The sequence below is a fragment of the Petromyzon marinus genome, chromosome 7, assembly GCF_048934315.1.
Source record: "Petromyzon marinus isolate PM22_M1 ecotype Great Lakes invasive population chromosome 7, UKy_Petmar_22M1.pri1.0, whole genome shotgun sequence".
In the NCBI taxonomy this organism is placed as follows: domain Eukaryota; kingdom Metazoa; phylum Chordata; class Hyperoartia; order Petromyzontiformes; family Petromyzontidae; genus Petromyzon; species Petromyzon marinus.
The window spans coordinates 14,675,526-14,690,930 of record NC_133673.1 but is presented as its reverse complement, the minus strand read 5'-3'; the positions used below and the strand labels follow the sequence as shown (position 1 = coordinate 14,690,930).

General features: G+C 46.3%; 1 protein-coding gene and 1 non-coding gene across 3 annotated transcripts in view; both read left to right on the top strand.

Annotated features, from left to right (window-relative positions):
- CKAP5 (cytoskeleton associated protein 5) overlaps positions 1–14,480 on the top strand; it is a 30,530-nt gene extending 16,050 nt beyond the window's left edge. The window contains exons 27-44 of one of the 2 annotated variants that reach the window (XM_032949271.2): positions 319–419; positions 590–715; positions 1,850–1,999; positions 2,409–2,612; positions 2,794–2,929; positions 3,333–3,526; positions 4,317–4,483; positions 4,872–4,895; positions 5,558–5,749; positions 6,218–6,341; positions 6,495–6,674; positions 7,909–8,175; positions 8,888–9,076; positions 9,807–9,941; positions 10,338–10,421; positions 11,641–11,812; positions 12,446–12,636; positions 13,075–14,480. In XM_032949271.2, coding sequence (XP_032805162.1) covers positions 319–419; positions 590–715; positions 1,850–1,999; positions 2,409–2,612; positions 2,794–2,929; positions 3,333–3,526; positions 4,317–4,483; positions 4,872–4,895; positions 5,558–5,749; positions 6,218–6,341; positions 6,495–6,674; positions 7,909–8,175; positions 8,888–9,076; positions 9,807–9,941; positions 10,338–10,421; positions 11,641–11,812; positions 12,446–12,636; positions 13,075–13,326 — 2,888 coding nt within the window. In that variant the 3' untranslated portion in view covers positions 13,327–14,480. The remainder of the gene's footprint in view (positions 1–318; positions 420–589; positions 716–1,849; positions 2,000–2,408; positions 2,613–2,793; positions 2,930–3,332; positions 3,527–4,316; positions 4,484–4,871; positions 4,896–5,557; positions 5,750–6,217; positions 6,342–6,494; positions 6,675–7,908; positions 8,176–8,887; positions 9,077–9,806; positions 9,942–10,337; positions 10,422–11,640; positions 11,813–12,445; positions 12,637–13,074) is intronic. The other variant, XM_032949272.2, reaches the window with a different exon arrangement.
- On the top strand, positions 7,392–7,515 carry LOC116940118 (small nucleolar RNA SNORD67). The gene has a single exon (XR_004402495.1). It is a non-coding gene; the product is annotated as a small nucleolar RNA SNORD67 (small nucleolar RNA).
- Positions 14,481–15,405: the final 925 nt, after the last annotated feature.

Below are 15,405 nucleotides of genomic sequence, written 5' to 3'. Positions count from 1 at the left end.
GGATCAAATACTTTTTTCCCTCACTGTATAGTTTAAGAATTGTTGCTGCTGCTTTTGTTATTATTCTTTGATTCTTTCGGTCTACACTATAGACTGCCAGTTCACTCACCAAAATTAATAACCAGGCTACAGTCTACATTAATGGTTTTTTGTTTATTTTACTTTTATCATTTTTATTCACTTTATATTTATTTATTTTTCTATCTACGTGACTTTACTGAAAGAACCAAAGAACATGAATTCCTGCAGTCACGAAAGTTTTAAGTAAAAATTGTTTGTTATTATATTTGTATCGAATTAAGATTTTTGTTTCCATAGGTTCTTCGAGACCGCAGAGTGCCCCTGTGCCTGCGGAGGACGCTAGCTCTGTGGCAGATACCAAACGACCAAAAACTGCCGGACCAGCTGCCAAGGGCAAGGTGCGTAAAAAACTGTCTTACTTTAGATGGTAATGTTTTGTGTCTACACCCATGCAAGCGGAGATTGCCACAGTTTGGTGGAAAGTGTTGTTGTCCGTGTTTTATGTGTGTTTGTTTGGTGTTGAACGTGCATGCCTTTAAAACTACAATTTATTGACTATATTCGCCAGGCTTCGTTGGGAAAGAAGACAGCCAGCAAGACGAATCTGAAGGAGGATGAGGATCGGGGAGGAGCTATATTTATTGTGGTTCCAAATGGAAAAGAACAAAGGGTGAAAGAAGAGAGGGCACTGAAGGTGAGCTCATCACAATCTATGTTTTCTGTACTGCTAGAATTCAGTCATGGACATGTATGATAACATTTCTTGTTATGATTGTGAAATACGTTACAAGCACCTTAAACAAACTTGTATTTAGATGTGGAAACACTGGCAAAGTACGGCATTCATCTGGATAATTTACCGGCGTAAAATTCCATAATAAAATGTAAACATGCCATCCAGATAGCCAAGCCCTTACGATGTCAGCCCATATGACACATGGATGTATAACATGCAAGTTGTATTTAGCCATGATGACGTGTAATCATCATCATCACCATCCATGGACAGATAGCTCGCAGGTGTCCACTGCATATTTCGTCATTTGTTTCCACTTTCCTCTCTGTTGTGCCTATATGCTCATGTAGTGCCACATCTTTCTGGCACCAATCTCTGTTTATGATGTCATCGTCAAGCCATTCTCTCTTAGGTCTTCCTCTCTTTCCGGTTCCTTACAATTTTCCCGAACAGCAACACACTTGTCCATCCTACATATGTGACCCCAAATATTGTTAATTCCCTTCTCAATACTGCCTGCATCAGGTCTTCTTTGTGCAACCTTTTTCTTCTATGTTGGTTACTCTGGGTCAAGAAGATGAGCTAGGCACACATTTCAGATTGTGAACATAAGCTTTTGCTCTTGGATCCAGAAGGGTTTTACTTTCTCACAGTATCGGTGTGCAGCATGCTGCTCGTCTGTTTTCTAAATTGACTTGAGCATATAAACTTCCCAGCTGTACAATTTGGCCAATGACCGATGAACCCAGAATGCGCCCCCTCTCTTCACGTCTCGTAAGCTAAGCAGAATGAAGCGTGGATAGTGCTTGAATAAGTAACCATCGTGACACGCTGTTTATCAAAGGCTGTCGCTGCATGGCGAGCAGCGGCGGGCGGTGCAGAACATACAATTGTTGTACTATAATTCTTTGCTCCCACATCTATACTTCCCCATCTTCACCAACCGGCACTGACCAGCATGGTGAACCAAGATCACATGGCATGTGGAGCCCTTTAAGCTTGCATTGGATTAAAACATTTTTGTGTACATGTGTATATACATTTTTAATGTGGTGACAATGTGCATTTTTCCTGTAAAAAAAACTTCAACAGGTGTTGAAATGGAATTTCACCACACCTCGCGATGAGTACATTGAGCAGCTGAAGACGCAGATTTCCTCGTGCGTGGCACGGTGGCTCCTGGAGGAGCTGTTCCACGCAGACTTCCAGCACCACAACAAGGCCCTGGGCATCATGACCGAGGTGAAGGCTTAACCTCCACTTGTCTGACGTCAGATCCAGGGACGTTGGCTGCTGGGCGTTTCGTTTTAAGTTTTGTTTCCCTCATCTCCGTCCGGTGACATAGTGTTGTTTGCACGGGCCCTGGTGCAAGGCATGAAATAAGGACTCTCCAGTCCAATTTCAATCTCCTTTTTTAATTCATCCTCTGGGTCTCTCCAGCCTGTGGGCTCCACCCGCGCACTCCATAGCTATGCCACAGTCTTTTGCCTTTACATGGCAAGACGAACAACTGAAAAGTCAAAATAAACTATATTTAGGCCATCTGAGCTACGATTTAACATGTGTTTTTTTGCCCCGCCAAAGTATCGTGGGTGAATGCTATTTTTTGTTGCAATATATATCTAAACTAATCGGAGGTTTAATCGTGCAGCGGATGGAGTCTGAAAAGGATGGTTGCCTCAGCTGTCTGGACCTGGTGCTGAAGTGGGTGACACTGCGCTTCTTCGAGACAAATACAAGCGTGCTGATGAAGGTGCTGGAGTATCTTAAGATACTCTTTTTGACGATATCAGCCGACGGCTACTGCCTCACCGACTTTGAGGCAAACTCCTTCATCCCCTACCTCATCCTTAAGGTGAGTTTGCCCTGTGTTGACGTGTACAGACAGCTGCTCTACGATGTAAAATATTAATCATCCAACGGAATGCTTGCCGCTTTGGTTTGGTGCCGCTGTACGCGCGGTTTAAAATATAAAGTTCAGTTCTGCAATTTAATTAGAAAACATTAATGCCATACGTATTTTTTCTATTGATCAGGTCGGCGAGTCAAAGGACACAATTCGCAAGGATGTACGAATGATCATGAATACCATCTGCAAGGTGTATCCAGCGAGCAAGATGTTTGTGTTCGTTTTAGACGGAATAAAGTCTAAGAACTCGAAACAAAGAGCGGGTGAGTTGTGAGAAACTCACTTGTCAAGCGTCCTTCCCGCTTATATTTCTGTTCGATTGTATTTGACTTGTGATCGTATCACCCAGCACGCACCCGATCTCATTCAATATCATGTATTAAAAAGGCGTTAAAAGCTTGCTTTCCAGGCTTTGCCGTGTGGTCGTCGGCAGAGGGCAGTTTAACGAAAAATGTTTTTGTACTCTGTGTCTATGCTTCCCACTTCCACCAACCTGTACTGACCTGCGTGGTGACGTGTGGTCATACAGCCCCAAGTTTGTGGAGACCCTCGCTCAGAAGTATATTAGCCCAAGGCTGCGCATGTACAAATATGTTTCTTGATTATGCAATGAGCACGTGTGCATGCAACATTTGTTAATTTCGGTCTGCTCCGTCGGACCTCAAGAGTGCCTGGAGGAGCTGGGAGTGCTCATCGACAGCTACGGCATAAACGTGTGCCAGCCCACGCCAGCGAAGGCCCTGAAAGAGATCGCGACGCAGATTGGCGACCGCGACAACTCCGTTCGCAACGCGGCGCTCAACACCATCGTGGTGGCGTACAACCTCGCTGGGGAACAGGTTCTCAAGATGATTGGAAATGTAGGTGGCCTTTTTAGTCTTTTTTAGCCGTGCCACGTTAACCACTTAAAAGTGTAACGATCGATCGCTTCATTGATTCAAATAAATTCGGACTTCCTGTAAATGTGTGTAATTGTGCGTTAATAATTTGGCTTCCATTTGGTGTTGTGTATTTTCATAGTTTTTATACCCATATAGATACACACCACGAGATGCTACAGGCACCACGATAAAAACAATTAACTTATTTGGGAATTGTGTCATGAAGAGTGACATTTCTCTAATTACTGATGGAAGTACTGTTGTGGATGAAGTTTTGATACTCAAAGGAATATCTGCTCTGAACAAGTTTACGTGAAATGGGGCCACAAATTAAACATACATGTTGGGCACCTTCATAGCTGACTGTGCAAAAGGTTGAGTTGTACATTCCATTACATGAGGTTTTATAATGCACAGCCACCCATGTACTCAAATTTTCAAATAAAGTGTAAGAATTATTTTTATTTACCCAATATGATTGTAATTACATTCAGAAACAAATTTGAACACGTGGATCGGAAAATAAATATAAATGATGCACATTATTTTTGGCTGTTCGGAAAAGTAAGATGGGCTTGGGCAGGGACAGATCGCTAGAATGGATGATGGTCGGTGGATGAGACTAGTGGTGGAATGGCGTTCAATGGAGTGAACAAGCTCGCTTTAAAGACCACAGATGAGATGGTGTTATGGATTCGTCATCCGACAGATGATGATGATGATGATGATCGCGTGATGACCCATTGGTTATTTTTGATTTTGTTGCTAGCTGGCAGACAAGGACATGAGCATGCTGGAGGAAAGGATCAAACGCTCTGCCAAGAAGCCCTCAAGTGGCACCAAGCCGACTCCGGCCCTCGCAGCGACCCACAGCAACAACACAACGGTGATGAAGGGGCGCGCCGGGCAGGAAGAAGAGGTGCCCTCCAAGCTCAAGTGAGTGGGTTGTTTACCGTCTTCTCTGCATCTTGTATCGTTTAAGGGATGAGACGATTCGAGGTCTGATATTGTGCGTCACAGCTCATTGAGAATGAGGAGTGATTGCACAATTATTGACTTGTGAAACACAATTGGGCCCCACTGTGTACATCTAGTTGCTCAAGGTTCGAGTGCCTTGCCAAAATTGTTGGCATTTTTTCACTGCTTGTTGTTTAAACCGTGCAAGCCGTTCATCTTGTTCGATTGTGTTCATATCTCATTCTGACTCTTTGATACACGTGGCATCTGCACTCTGCTACGGTCTGTTTACGTAGGGTAACGATACATAAGGGGACGTGTATCAAATGTCTGCTTCTCTTCCTTGCGCTTTTCATTGTGGAAAAAGAATAATGTACCGTTCCTACCGCATGTGAGTATCTTGTTCTGCTTCGTCTTGTCCCCAACCATCTCCTTCCTCCTTGCCATTGTTCCTCAAACTTCTCCAACGTCACGTGGCGCAAGATTTCGGGTCTTCTCTGGCGATGTACGATAGAGAGCCGTGTGAAGGCCAGAGCAAACAGCTTGAATTTCCAGACGAGATTTTAGGTGAACAGCTTGGTAAGATTAAGGACATTGGACTCATCAATTTCCCCTTCTTTTGCCTCCGCTAGAAGTATTATGCTGGAAAATAAAAGGTTTTATCTGGTACCTATGCACCTAGGCGCTGTGTCCTGGGCTCTGACATGGCTTTAAAGGTTAATAATAATGAGAAAAAAAATACTGAAATCTCTTTCAGGGGCTTCCGCCATAGCACTGATATCACTGCACTGACTTTGTTGGGAGTTACGTCAACGTGCCATCACTCAAGTACCTTAATCGTGCACTTGACAGGAACGTCAGTGCCCCTTTTGTCACCGCCAAAGCTTCCTAATTTACATCGGACGTCTCCGGACACACGGCTTGCGTACATACGTACAAGATAAGAGCTGTTAAGTTGTTTTTTTAGGGAGCCATCTTTTTTTAATCCGACGCAATACTCGGTGATTCTTACACGCCCTTTTCACACGCACTTGTCGTCCTGCACACGTCCAGCCAAGCGCGAGCAGGCCGCCCGGCGGCCACGCCGGCCGCCCAGCCAGCACCGCCCCCGGCCACCTCCCGCGAGTTCCAGCTGGACCTGGACGACATCGAGGAGGACGACTCGGCTCCACACTGCGAGCTGCCCGTCCTTGTGCAGCACGAACTGGACGACGTCTTGCGGCCCATGAACATACCTGAGCACGCGTGTGTGATCCACCGATTTACCCCACCCCCTCCCCCCCCCCCCGCAAATGGGACACGTGGGTTTTTGCATTCAATAGTCTTGCGGGTTAGGTCGCTTCTGAGCATTTCTACTCCCCGATCTCTTGTATTAGTTACGTAGTTAACGCTTGAGAGAAGAAACGGTGAACTCGTGAACGAACCCAACAGACCATGCTTGCTTCGGCTTTGTCGTCTTCATGGTGGTGATACTATTGTTTTACTTGTTTACCCAGGAAAGTTGCCAAGTCTCGTGACTCATGTTTCTTTCCTTATATCCTTGTGCGCACATATTATCTGTGACCCGATAATGGTTATTTTTAAACATTTTACTTGTAAAAGAGATAAAAACAGTAAAAATAAATAGCTTTTGGTAAATACACCAATAAAAATTGCACGTGAAGATTTCAACTGATTCGGCAAAATGTACCTGCTTCCATCTCACGTGTGCAGGATCCGATCAGTCTCTCCACAGTTTGACGACATCGGCGGGGGCAGTACAGCATCCACCATCAACTTTGTAATCTCGCAGGTGGCAAGCAATGAGATCGATGCCAGCATACAGGCCCTTGCCCAGGTAACCCAATGCAACCCCTAGATTATAATGCTCTAAACTGGATATTGGTTGTGCGAGTTTTGTTTTTAAAGTACCGTTTTTTAGGATCGCTCCATTCCCTTTTAACGGATGTTGGGGGGGGCGGCGGTTCTGCATGCACATTCACGCACGCAGATCGACGAGGTCCTGCGGAGCGAGGACAAGGTGGAGGCCATGTCGGGCCATGTGGACCAGTTCCTCATCGCCACCTTCATGCAGCTGAGACTCACCTATGACAGGCACCTGGCCGACGAGTGCACCAACAAGGACGACGTCATCAAACTCTACAGCTGCATCATCAGCAATCTTGCCACAGTAAGATGCACGATTGCACGTGCCGTGAAGCTCTCGTGCAAAAGGATATTGATGCTGTCTTAACAGCGTTGTCCAACTGGTGAGCGACAGGCCCATACTGCCCTCGTGACGGCTTTGCCTGCCAAACTATGTCAGGCCACTCCAAGGCCACTCGCGTGTGCACGTGACGTCGTACGTAATACATCACGCGTATATGTGACGTACGCTAGTTTCGGTTACGTAATCTGGAAAATATGTAACCCCATTGAACTCGATTGGGGTTGAAGGCCGTTGGCTTCAATTTGGGGTATGCAATTGCGCATTATTGGGCATTTGTTGTTAATAGACTGCACACTTGTGAAAGACTTGCAGCTGTGCACTGGTAAGCTATACGAAATTGTTGTGCAATGAGCTTGCCTGGTTTCCACACTGCCAAATGTTTCTCTTGCGCCCTTATCCCTTGCCTCCCTTTTAATAGAACATGCTCTTGTCTAATTTCCGAACATAAAATAACAGTGCCCCTTTTTGTGAATTACGAAGTACTTTAATTAAAAAATTCCCAGGAATCCATGTCGATGGAGAGCCGCGTGTCATCGGCATAGTAATTCTACTGTGACGTACTTAAAGCAAATTGCTTTCTTTTAAACTAATGTTTATAAACAATGTGTTTTGATACTTTCGGTGGGAGAACGCACATAATTACACTCGAGTGATTGAGTGAGCACAGCTGTTCTGTAGAGCGAGAGTGATGAGTTGCACAATGACGCGGCAGGAGCGTGCATGTGGCGTGCTCCTGTCACGGGCCGAATGGATTCACTCCTTGATGAAAGCCCAGAGGTGCACAGGGGCCATCTGACTCGCTGACAGACTTCTGGCAAAGAGACCACGTGTTTTAACTTTCATAAGCGTGAACTTTGCTCGCTTTGTTAATCAGCACACTGCCAAATAATGCTTAATATGGAACAGTTTGTACAGCTTGTGCATACTACAATACTCATGTTTGTTGCTCTGTTGTGCGTATTAAAAATTGTAAACCGTCCGCTACTCGTTAATCTATTTTGATAGAATATAAAACAAAGGGTTGCATTGGCAGTTGTGCATAAGCACAAAATAAACTCGCCCATACGTTGAGGGTTATTGCCAAAATATTGGTTTGCTATATATTTAGTTTTCTGTTTGTAGGGAAGTGTTCATTAAACCCTGCACTCGACCATGGTGAAGGTGGTGACTGCGTTTTGTTGGGGCCTTGTTGTAGCTCTTCCAGACGGAGGGCCTCTCAAAGGAGGCATCGGTGGGCGTGCTCAAGGACTTGATGCATGGCTTGCTGACGCTGCTGCTGGACACGAGGCTGGAGGACCTCGAAGATGGACCACAGGTCATTCGCTCCATCAACATGCTGCTGCTGAAGGTGCTCGATAAGTCCGACCAGACGAGCATCCTCAGCTCGCTGATTCGGCTCCTGCAGGACTGCCTCGCGACTCCGGCAAATAATTCCACAAAGTACTGCGAGCTTGTGATGAAGGTGAGCGCTTAGATCATCAATGTAATTGCATTGCAAGTCTTTTGTTTTTGTGGTGGTAGATGTTACATCGAAGGAAAATGCAACAAAAAACGAGTTTTATTTTGTAGTTGTGTTGTACCTAGGCCAGGGGTCGGAAACCTGCAGCTCCTGAGTGGCATGCGGCTCTTTAAGGACTGCTTGGTGACGTTATTTATTAAGGACCACCGTGTCGGTATTCACATGCATTGCGGCTCTTGAAATATTGAGTTTTTTACCGAATTAAAAAGAATGTCTCTTGTTATCCTGGTTGCTGACCCCTCACCTAGGCTGTGGGTTTCTAGCCTGTTTGACATGATTGTGAAATTTGCTTGATGAGGAAATATTTTTTAACGTTATTTGTACGTGTGCTACTATTGTACTTATATGTAGTTTATGTAAATGAGCAGATGTCAGGAAAACATTTGACCTTTTCCATGAGAGCAGCCAATGAATGTCAACAGGCTTTTCACTGCAATGTTTGAACCGGTAAGTGGTGAGTGCCAGGCGAGTTGATAACCAGTGAGCGGTGTTGGCTAAGTGTCTTGTGAATGTCCCCGTCACTACGTCTTTGTCGACAGGGCCGCCCTCTAGCTTTACGAGTCAAGAGCCATTCGTTTTTTTGTGTTGCTTCTTCCTCTTAAACACGGCACATTGCCTTCTTCTCCCCCCCCCCCCCCCCATTGTAATGACGCAGTGCCTGTGGCGTCTGTCACGGCTGCTGCCCAACATCATCCACACCTTGAATTTGGACCGCATCCTGCTGGACTCGCACAACTTCCTCAGGGTGTTCCCGCGTGAGTCGTGGAAGCAGCGCAAGGACGACATGCCTCTGCGCACCATCAAGACGCTGCTGCACACACTGGGCAAGCTCAAGGGACCCAAGGTGCGTGACAAAGACCCATCGCGGCACGGCGCACTGATCTGTGTTGCAAGTTAAATTTGTACGGCTTGAGTGTGTGTGCAATGTAGGTAGGGTTTGTTGATCGACGATCGATTTGTCGATGGTTGTTTTCAGAATCTGTTATCGATTCCAATTCATTGGATCGGCAATTGAATCTAGTTTAATTTCGGTAACGGTGGAACCGATTTTGGGCATGCGCAAACGTTCAAACAGCATGGCGCGTTCCAATATGATTGGTTAGCAGAATGCCATCTCAAGGCACCAGTGGCAGGATTGATCAGTCCACGTGTGGTACATCTGAACAGACACAATGATGAACAGACACAATGATGCACACACTCCAGGGCTGTGTTTTAAACAATTTTACATGTGTCGCAAACCTATAATATGTATTTAGCAAATTATTATCGAGTTTTCTAAAAGAAAATCTCAACAACCCCTAGTGCATACAGTGGCACAAATGCTAGGGCACTGTTCGATGCACCCAACATCCTGGGTTATTTTCCAGGACGTGGCCATCAATTCATGGCAGGTCGCCTACTCTTGGATTGTCCCGGCCTTAAGTGAGCGTTAACATCACCAGTTATGGTGTAGTGCCGGCCCGTACACCCCACGGTGTGCTGTAGTGGCGTTAATCGTTGCTTGCTAACACCGCTCGCCTGCGTGCGCAAGGGAATTTTTTACCATTCTCTAAAAATGTGCCTCTTCGCAGATCCTGGACCACATAGGGATGATCGAGAATAAGGATGAGTCAGAGCTGGAGAACTTCCTGAAGAGGGTGACCAAGCACACGGACATGGAGATTAGCAAGGCAGATATGGAAAAGGAGAAGGGAGTTGGCAAAAAAGTGAGAAATCAACCGGCACAAGCTTCCTCCCCCCACCTCCCACCCCCCACACCACCAACACACCAATACCAAAACCCGCCATTCGCGACGAACTGATGGTGGCGTCAACATGGCGCATGTGCCAGGCCAGGTGCACTTTAAGACCACGTGAAGTGTCGAAGGCTCGCTGACAGGAGGTCTGGGGACAGACCCAGGTGCCATGGGTTGTCTGACTGAGATGACTGGTAGATGCACCAGCTGTACCCCCCACTGTGCCACCCTCCCCCCCCCCCCCCCCAAAGACACACACACTGTGCAATGCCATGGCGTAAGCAGAAACACATTTGTGCCATTTTTTGTTGGGACAAATAATGTCGATTTTTTTTTTGGGGGGGTCTTTTCCATTTTCATCCACAGGAGGACAAAGTGTCCACGGCGAAGCTCAACGACCTGATGGCAGAAATTTTCAAGAAGATTGGTTCCAAAGAAAACACCAGACAGGTCGGTGTCTCGTGCGCAATATTTGGAAGGTTTCTTGGCACAATTTGCGCGGTTCGTACCGACGACCTGTGAGCGCATTCTCATTGGCTAGCATTGAACCCTGTGTGTTTTCCAATACAGTAAAACCTCGTTATTTCAGTAGTTGATCATTCTTAATTGGGGATCATTTGGCACGGCTGCGCTTTCGGCATCTATACAGTATTAGTAATTTGCCATGAGCCGAATGGCCCAATTTCGGCCTACACGTGGAGCGATGCCGTGCGCCAATGACAATGACTCGGCCTAGTGGCGGTGCGCGTGGTGAGCGTTCGTGCAGACCTGTTGCTTTGGACTTTACATTGTTTATGCACTCTGTAGAAGCCAACCCTCTCAGAAATGTCGTCTACGCCTCTCCATCAAGAAGTAATAGAAAGGGACTGAAGTATAAATCCCTTGTTCTGCGAGACAAATCCAAAGTTTGGGATATCATTGTGTGTGTCGATGCGTATGGTATGTGAAGAGTTTGACATAAAATCAAGCACCTTTTACGACATCAAGAAAGGCCCGGGAGAAAATAATTTTTGGAAAACTTGGGATTTTTTTTTTGTATTGGGGAACAAGGCACTGGGGAGTACCATTGTACATAATTCGGAATATTGGATAGTTTGGCAAGGCCAGAGCCGCCCCATATGTGTCGAATTAACAAGGGTATACTGTAACTACGACGGAGGTATTTGTGGCAACGCACACCACATTTCCACCAGTCAGTCACGTTGCAATTATGGCACAAGTGTAAGCATCGTGTGCTGCGATACGAATTGCATATTTTAAATACAATGCCATTTGGAAAGAAACCAATTCCATCTGCATAAATGGCCCCAGTGTTGCAGGCTTAAGTAGTTATTTGGTTTCATATGTAGATGGTGCAGTGTGCGTGTATAGAAATGTAATGTATTTATCCATATGAGTCTCAAGTCTGTATCATGAGAGTCCCGCTTTGGGATGCTTGACTAACTAAAGGAGAATTTTGAGTGTGGGAGTAAACAGAGTACCCAGAGAAAAACACGTACCTGGCACACAAGAATTCTCAAAGCCGATTTGCTGTCGTGCCATCTCTTGGCGATCTCGCAGCCTCGCGGAGTTTTGGAGTCTCGCAAACTGTGTGCGATCCACCAAGCCGTGACTGCAGAGCGCTGGGTTATAGCTGTGGGCCACTGTGCCCGTGTTGGTGCGTGCGTAGGGCCTGGAAAACTTGTACGAGTTTAAGAAGAGGTACCCCGAGACGGACCTGGAGCCCTTCCTGCGCAAGTCCTCCCAGTTCTTCCAGAACTACGTGGAGAGGGGACTGAGAATCATCGAAATGGAACGGGACGGCAAGGTCAAACTGACGCCCTCGTCTGGGACCTCTTTGGGTAAAGTCCAAATGACATCTGGATGTGATCGATACACTTGCCTTAATGATTGTCTTCCTGATGTAATTTAAGTGAATGAAATGTGTGTCAGATGTCGTGATCTGTAGCTAATAGGTTCATCAATGCACCCCTCAACCTAAAGCGAGTGGATTAAACTGTTCGCGCAAAATAGATTTAACCTTTTCCCGTTCTGAGACAACTGAAATTTGCAGGGTGGGAGTCCCGTTCACTGCTGAATCTCGGAACGTGCAATCGGTTGAGCGTAAATTTTATTTAGAGAGGCATAGCGCCGTTGTTTTTGAAGATATTGCACTCGCTGCAGAGAACCGTAGCGACCACGACCGCACTCTTCGATAGCTGGCGCCAAACTGCCACTTCCGCATGGCCTTGTGGGAGCCTCAGAAACGATAAAGTTATTTGACTTTACTTATTTTTTCCGGTTCCGATGATGTACGTGTATGATGACTTATGTGTACGTACGTGCACATCATCAGAGCGGAATCGAATGCGAAAGGGTGAATTTACGAGCTGTTTAGCGGCTACGATTAATTACGCTTTGACTCTCGGAAGTGGCTCGGTGACGATGAGCCGCGGCGTGGGGCGCCCCGGCGGCGGTTTTTGTCCTCGTCGCAGCTCCGGGCGGCGGGCTGACGTCATCGTCGGGGCTCGTGGGTTCCACGGGAAACGGAGTGACCCAGTCGCTGCCGACGGCATCGCTCTCCTCCAGCACGACGAGCATTGGCAGTGACGACGCCGTCGGCTCCGCCGTCTACCTGGAGCGCCTTAAGATCCTGCGGCAGCGGGGCGGCCTTGATAACTCCAAGGTGCAGTCTCACATACATCGGGGTTCCTTGGCAAAATAGCCACGTGTGTTTTGCCCGCTTATCCATTGTAATAAGGTGGTTGGAATAAGGTACCAGTAAGCATGCAATTATTTGTTTTACTCCGTAATGGTGTTCTATTGCATTTAATAATCATTACATTCTGCAAAAGACTCGTGCATTTATAAATATATATACTACACAACGTCTTCTCGTTTACTTAATGTGCAGTATGTACAGCGTGACTTAATAGAGAATGTGTATATACTGCACGTTATTTGCGAATTTTACAAACATTTTCTTTTGGCAGTATCATGGAAGCCTTGAATTTCTTTTTTATCGGTACCCATGCCGGCACGAACCGCCCTGCTCTATAACGATCGCTGCCGCTGTCGTCGCAAACCTGCCACGTGCCCTCTCCCCCGCCCGCTGCTCCTTCAGGACGTGACCTCCAGCTTGGTTGGCAAGCCGGGCGGGACGGGGTTTACGTCCGTCGGCGGCCTCTTGGGCAGCGCCTCGCTGGCATCGTCGTCCTCCTCGTGCGAGCCCCTCGGCCCCAAGTTGACGCACCTGCGCGAGGCGTGGGACCGGGAGCCCAACGCCGCCACACTCCCACCGCCCAGGCCCATCGCCAGCCAGAACCTGGAGGACCTCAAGAAGAGGCTGGAGCAGATCAAAGCGAACAAGAAGTAGCGCAAGAGGCCCCCCCCTTAACCATCTTGGCAGACTTCCCCCTCCTTTACGCACCCGGCCCTGCTTGGGCCACGAGCAGCAGAAATCCGCAGAACCACTCTCTCGGCTCCTTCCAAACAAATGTATTTATTTTAATTCCATTTTTTAGTTTCGTCAATTCAGAGTGTCATGCAAAAACCACACGAATAGGAAAAACGACAGGCCAAAATGTTGAAAGTTTTCGGTAGGTACTCCGTTACTCTGAAATAGGTGAGATTTTATTGAAGGACGGCAATAGTGGTTCAGTAAAATTGGTCCGACCCTGGGCCTCACTTCTCTCACTAAATCCATTCTTTTCCGGTTGCTGTGTACGTCCTTGTCGACTTTTATTTTCTTCTGCAACGGCACCGTTGGGTTGGTTAGCTACGTTTTTGGAACCGTGATCAAGGCCTCTCCTCCACACACCCCCTCCACTCCAGTCACGTCACCAACCTTCACTCCCCTTGGCAGCCTTCGAGGACCCATCGGGGCTCCCGTTTAATCGTGGCACATTATTTGTATATCTAACACGATTAGAGTTGTGTGTAAAGTAGGTTGGTTTTACCAGCTGGCGTACAAGCTTGAGTACATGTACTTATTTAATAAAGCAGTTCTTAGTAGTCTTTGTAATGCTCTTATTTGTGAATGTGATATGAAGGGAATCCAGATCGATTACACTTTTTGCTAGCCGCTTCTATTCTTTTCGTCTGCTGTGAATTTCTGGGCCTTTCGTTTTCTCTCTCCATTTTGTAAGATGTAACCATTTCTAAATTGTGTTTTATAGGTGCATGTTTTTTTGTTTGTTTGCATACGGCGTATGATTATTTGTAAATAAAAGGTTTAAAAAAAACTCCCATTTGGGGAACTGTTGGAAAATGTTGAGCCTCTGTGTGTCATTAAGCTTCATTACAATGTGTATAGGGGGGGGTTACCTCGCCCGAATTACTCACATGCGTTAACTTTGTTCATGCATGTCGTTGCGTTTTCATGGTATGGAGAGCTTGTGTTAAAGCCGTAACTTAACTTGAGTTGGCCTGCTTGCAACAGTGTTTAATATGTATCGATCCCTGATGCACAAGTAATTGCTCGAACGCGCCGTCGCGGGAGAGAGTACTAATAAAACAAGTGGCACGTTACTACTACGTTTGTTTATTGCTCTTGTTGAAACTATAAAAGCCGGTGTCGAAAAATATCGCTGTTGTAAAACTCATCCCGGTTCAAAACACTTTCCAAGACCCGCGCTGCAATATTTTATTATGGAGAATAAATGGAGCGCAAGAAAGTCGGCCAACATTATTGATTTTCATATTGAGTTGGCCTTGATTTTGTGCGTCCCGTTGGCTTGCAGGGCGCGGTTGCTTCCCCCCCCCCCCCCCCGGGGTTCTTAGCGCGCCTTTCCTGTTGTGGCGGGCAGCACTGCGATTGTTTACATCGCGTCGCTCGGGGAAGGAACGGGATGCGAGGTCGGCACTTCCGCTGCTGGGTTGTTTTCTGAATGGGATACCTGCAGGTTCTGACCTCGCTTGCTGCAGTGGGAAACTTGACTCTTGGAAGAAGCAAAACAAACTGGGGTTTATTTGTTGGGGTGTTTTCTTTTGGTTTAATATGGGCATTGATTAATGCAAGACTTTGAACAATTCTTGCCTGGGGTGACATTCTGTTTGGAGATAGGATATGGTTCGGCTTATGGCTATTGTGTTTCTATCAAAAGCGTTTTTGGTCATAACTTACATCTCTATTCATTGTGGTGATGCCTTGAAAGTTTATTAATTACTCTCCTAATACTTAATGTTATTTAAAGTTGAAAGCCTATTTTAAGGCCTCAACCCATAGTAATCGTGTGGACCTTTGAGTGTAATCCGCTCATGTTTGTTGGTTTTCTCTGTAAAACATTAATGGAATTAGCGGAACAGATCATTGCGGAGTACCTAAAATAGTTGACAATAAAATGGTATTAAGATTTGAGCAAGTCATGCCTGTGCATTTTAGAATTTTTTTTATCATTGATCAACATTTAAAATATCTCTTGTCTGAGGTGTGCGTTAAGTCATGGCCAAAATG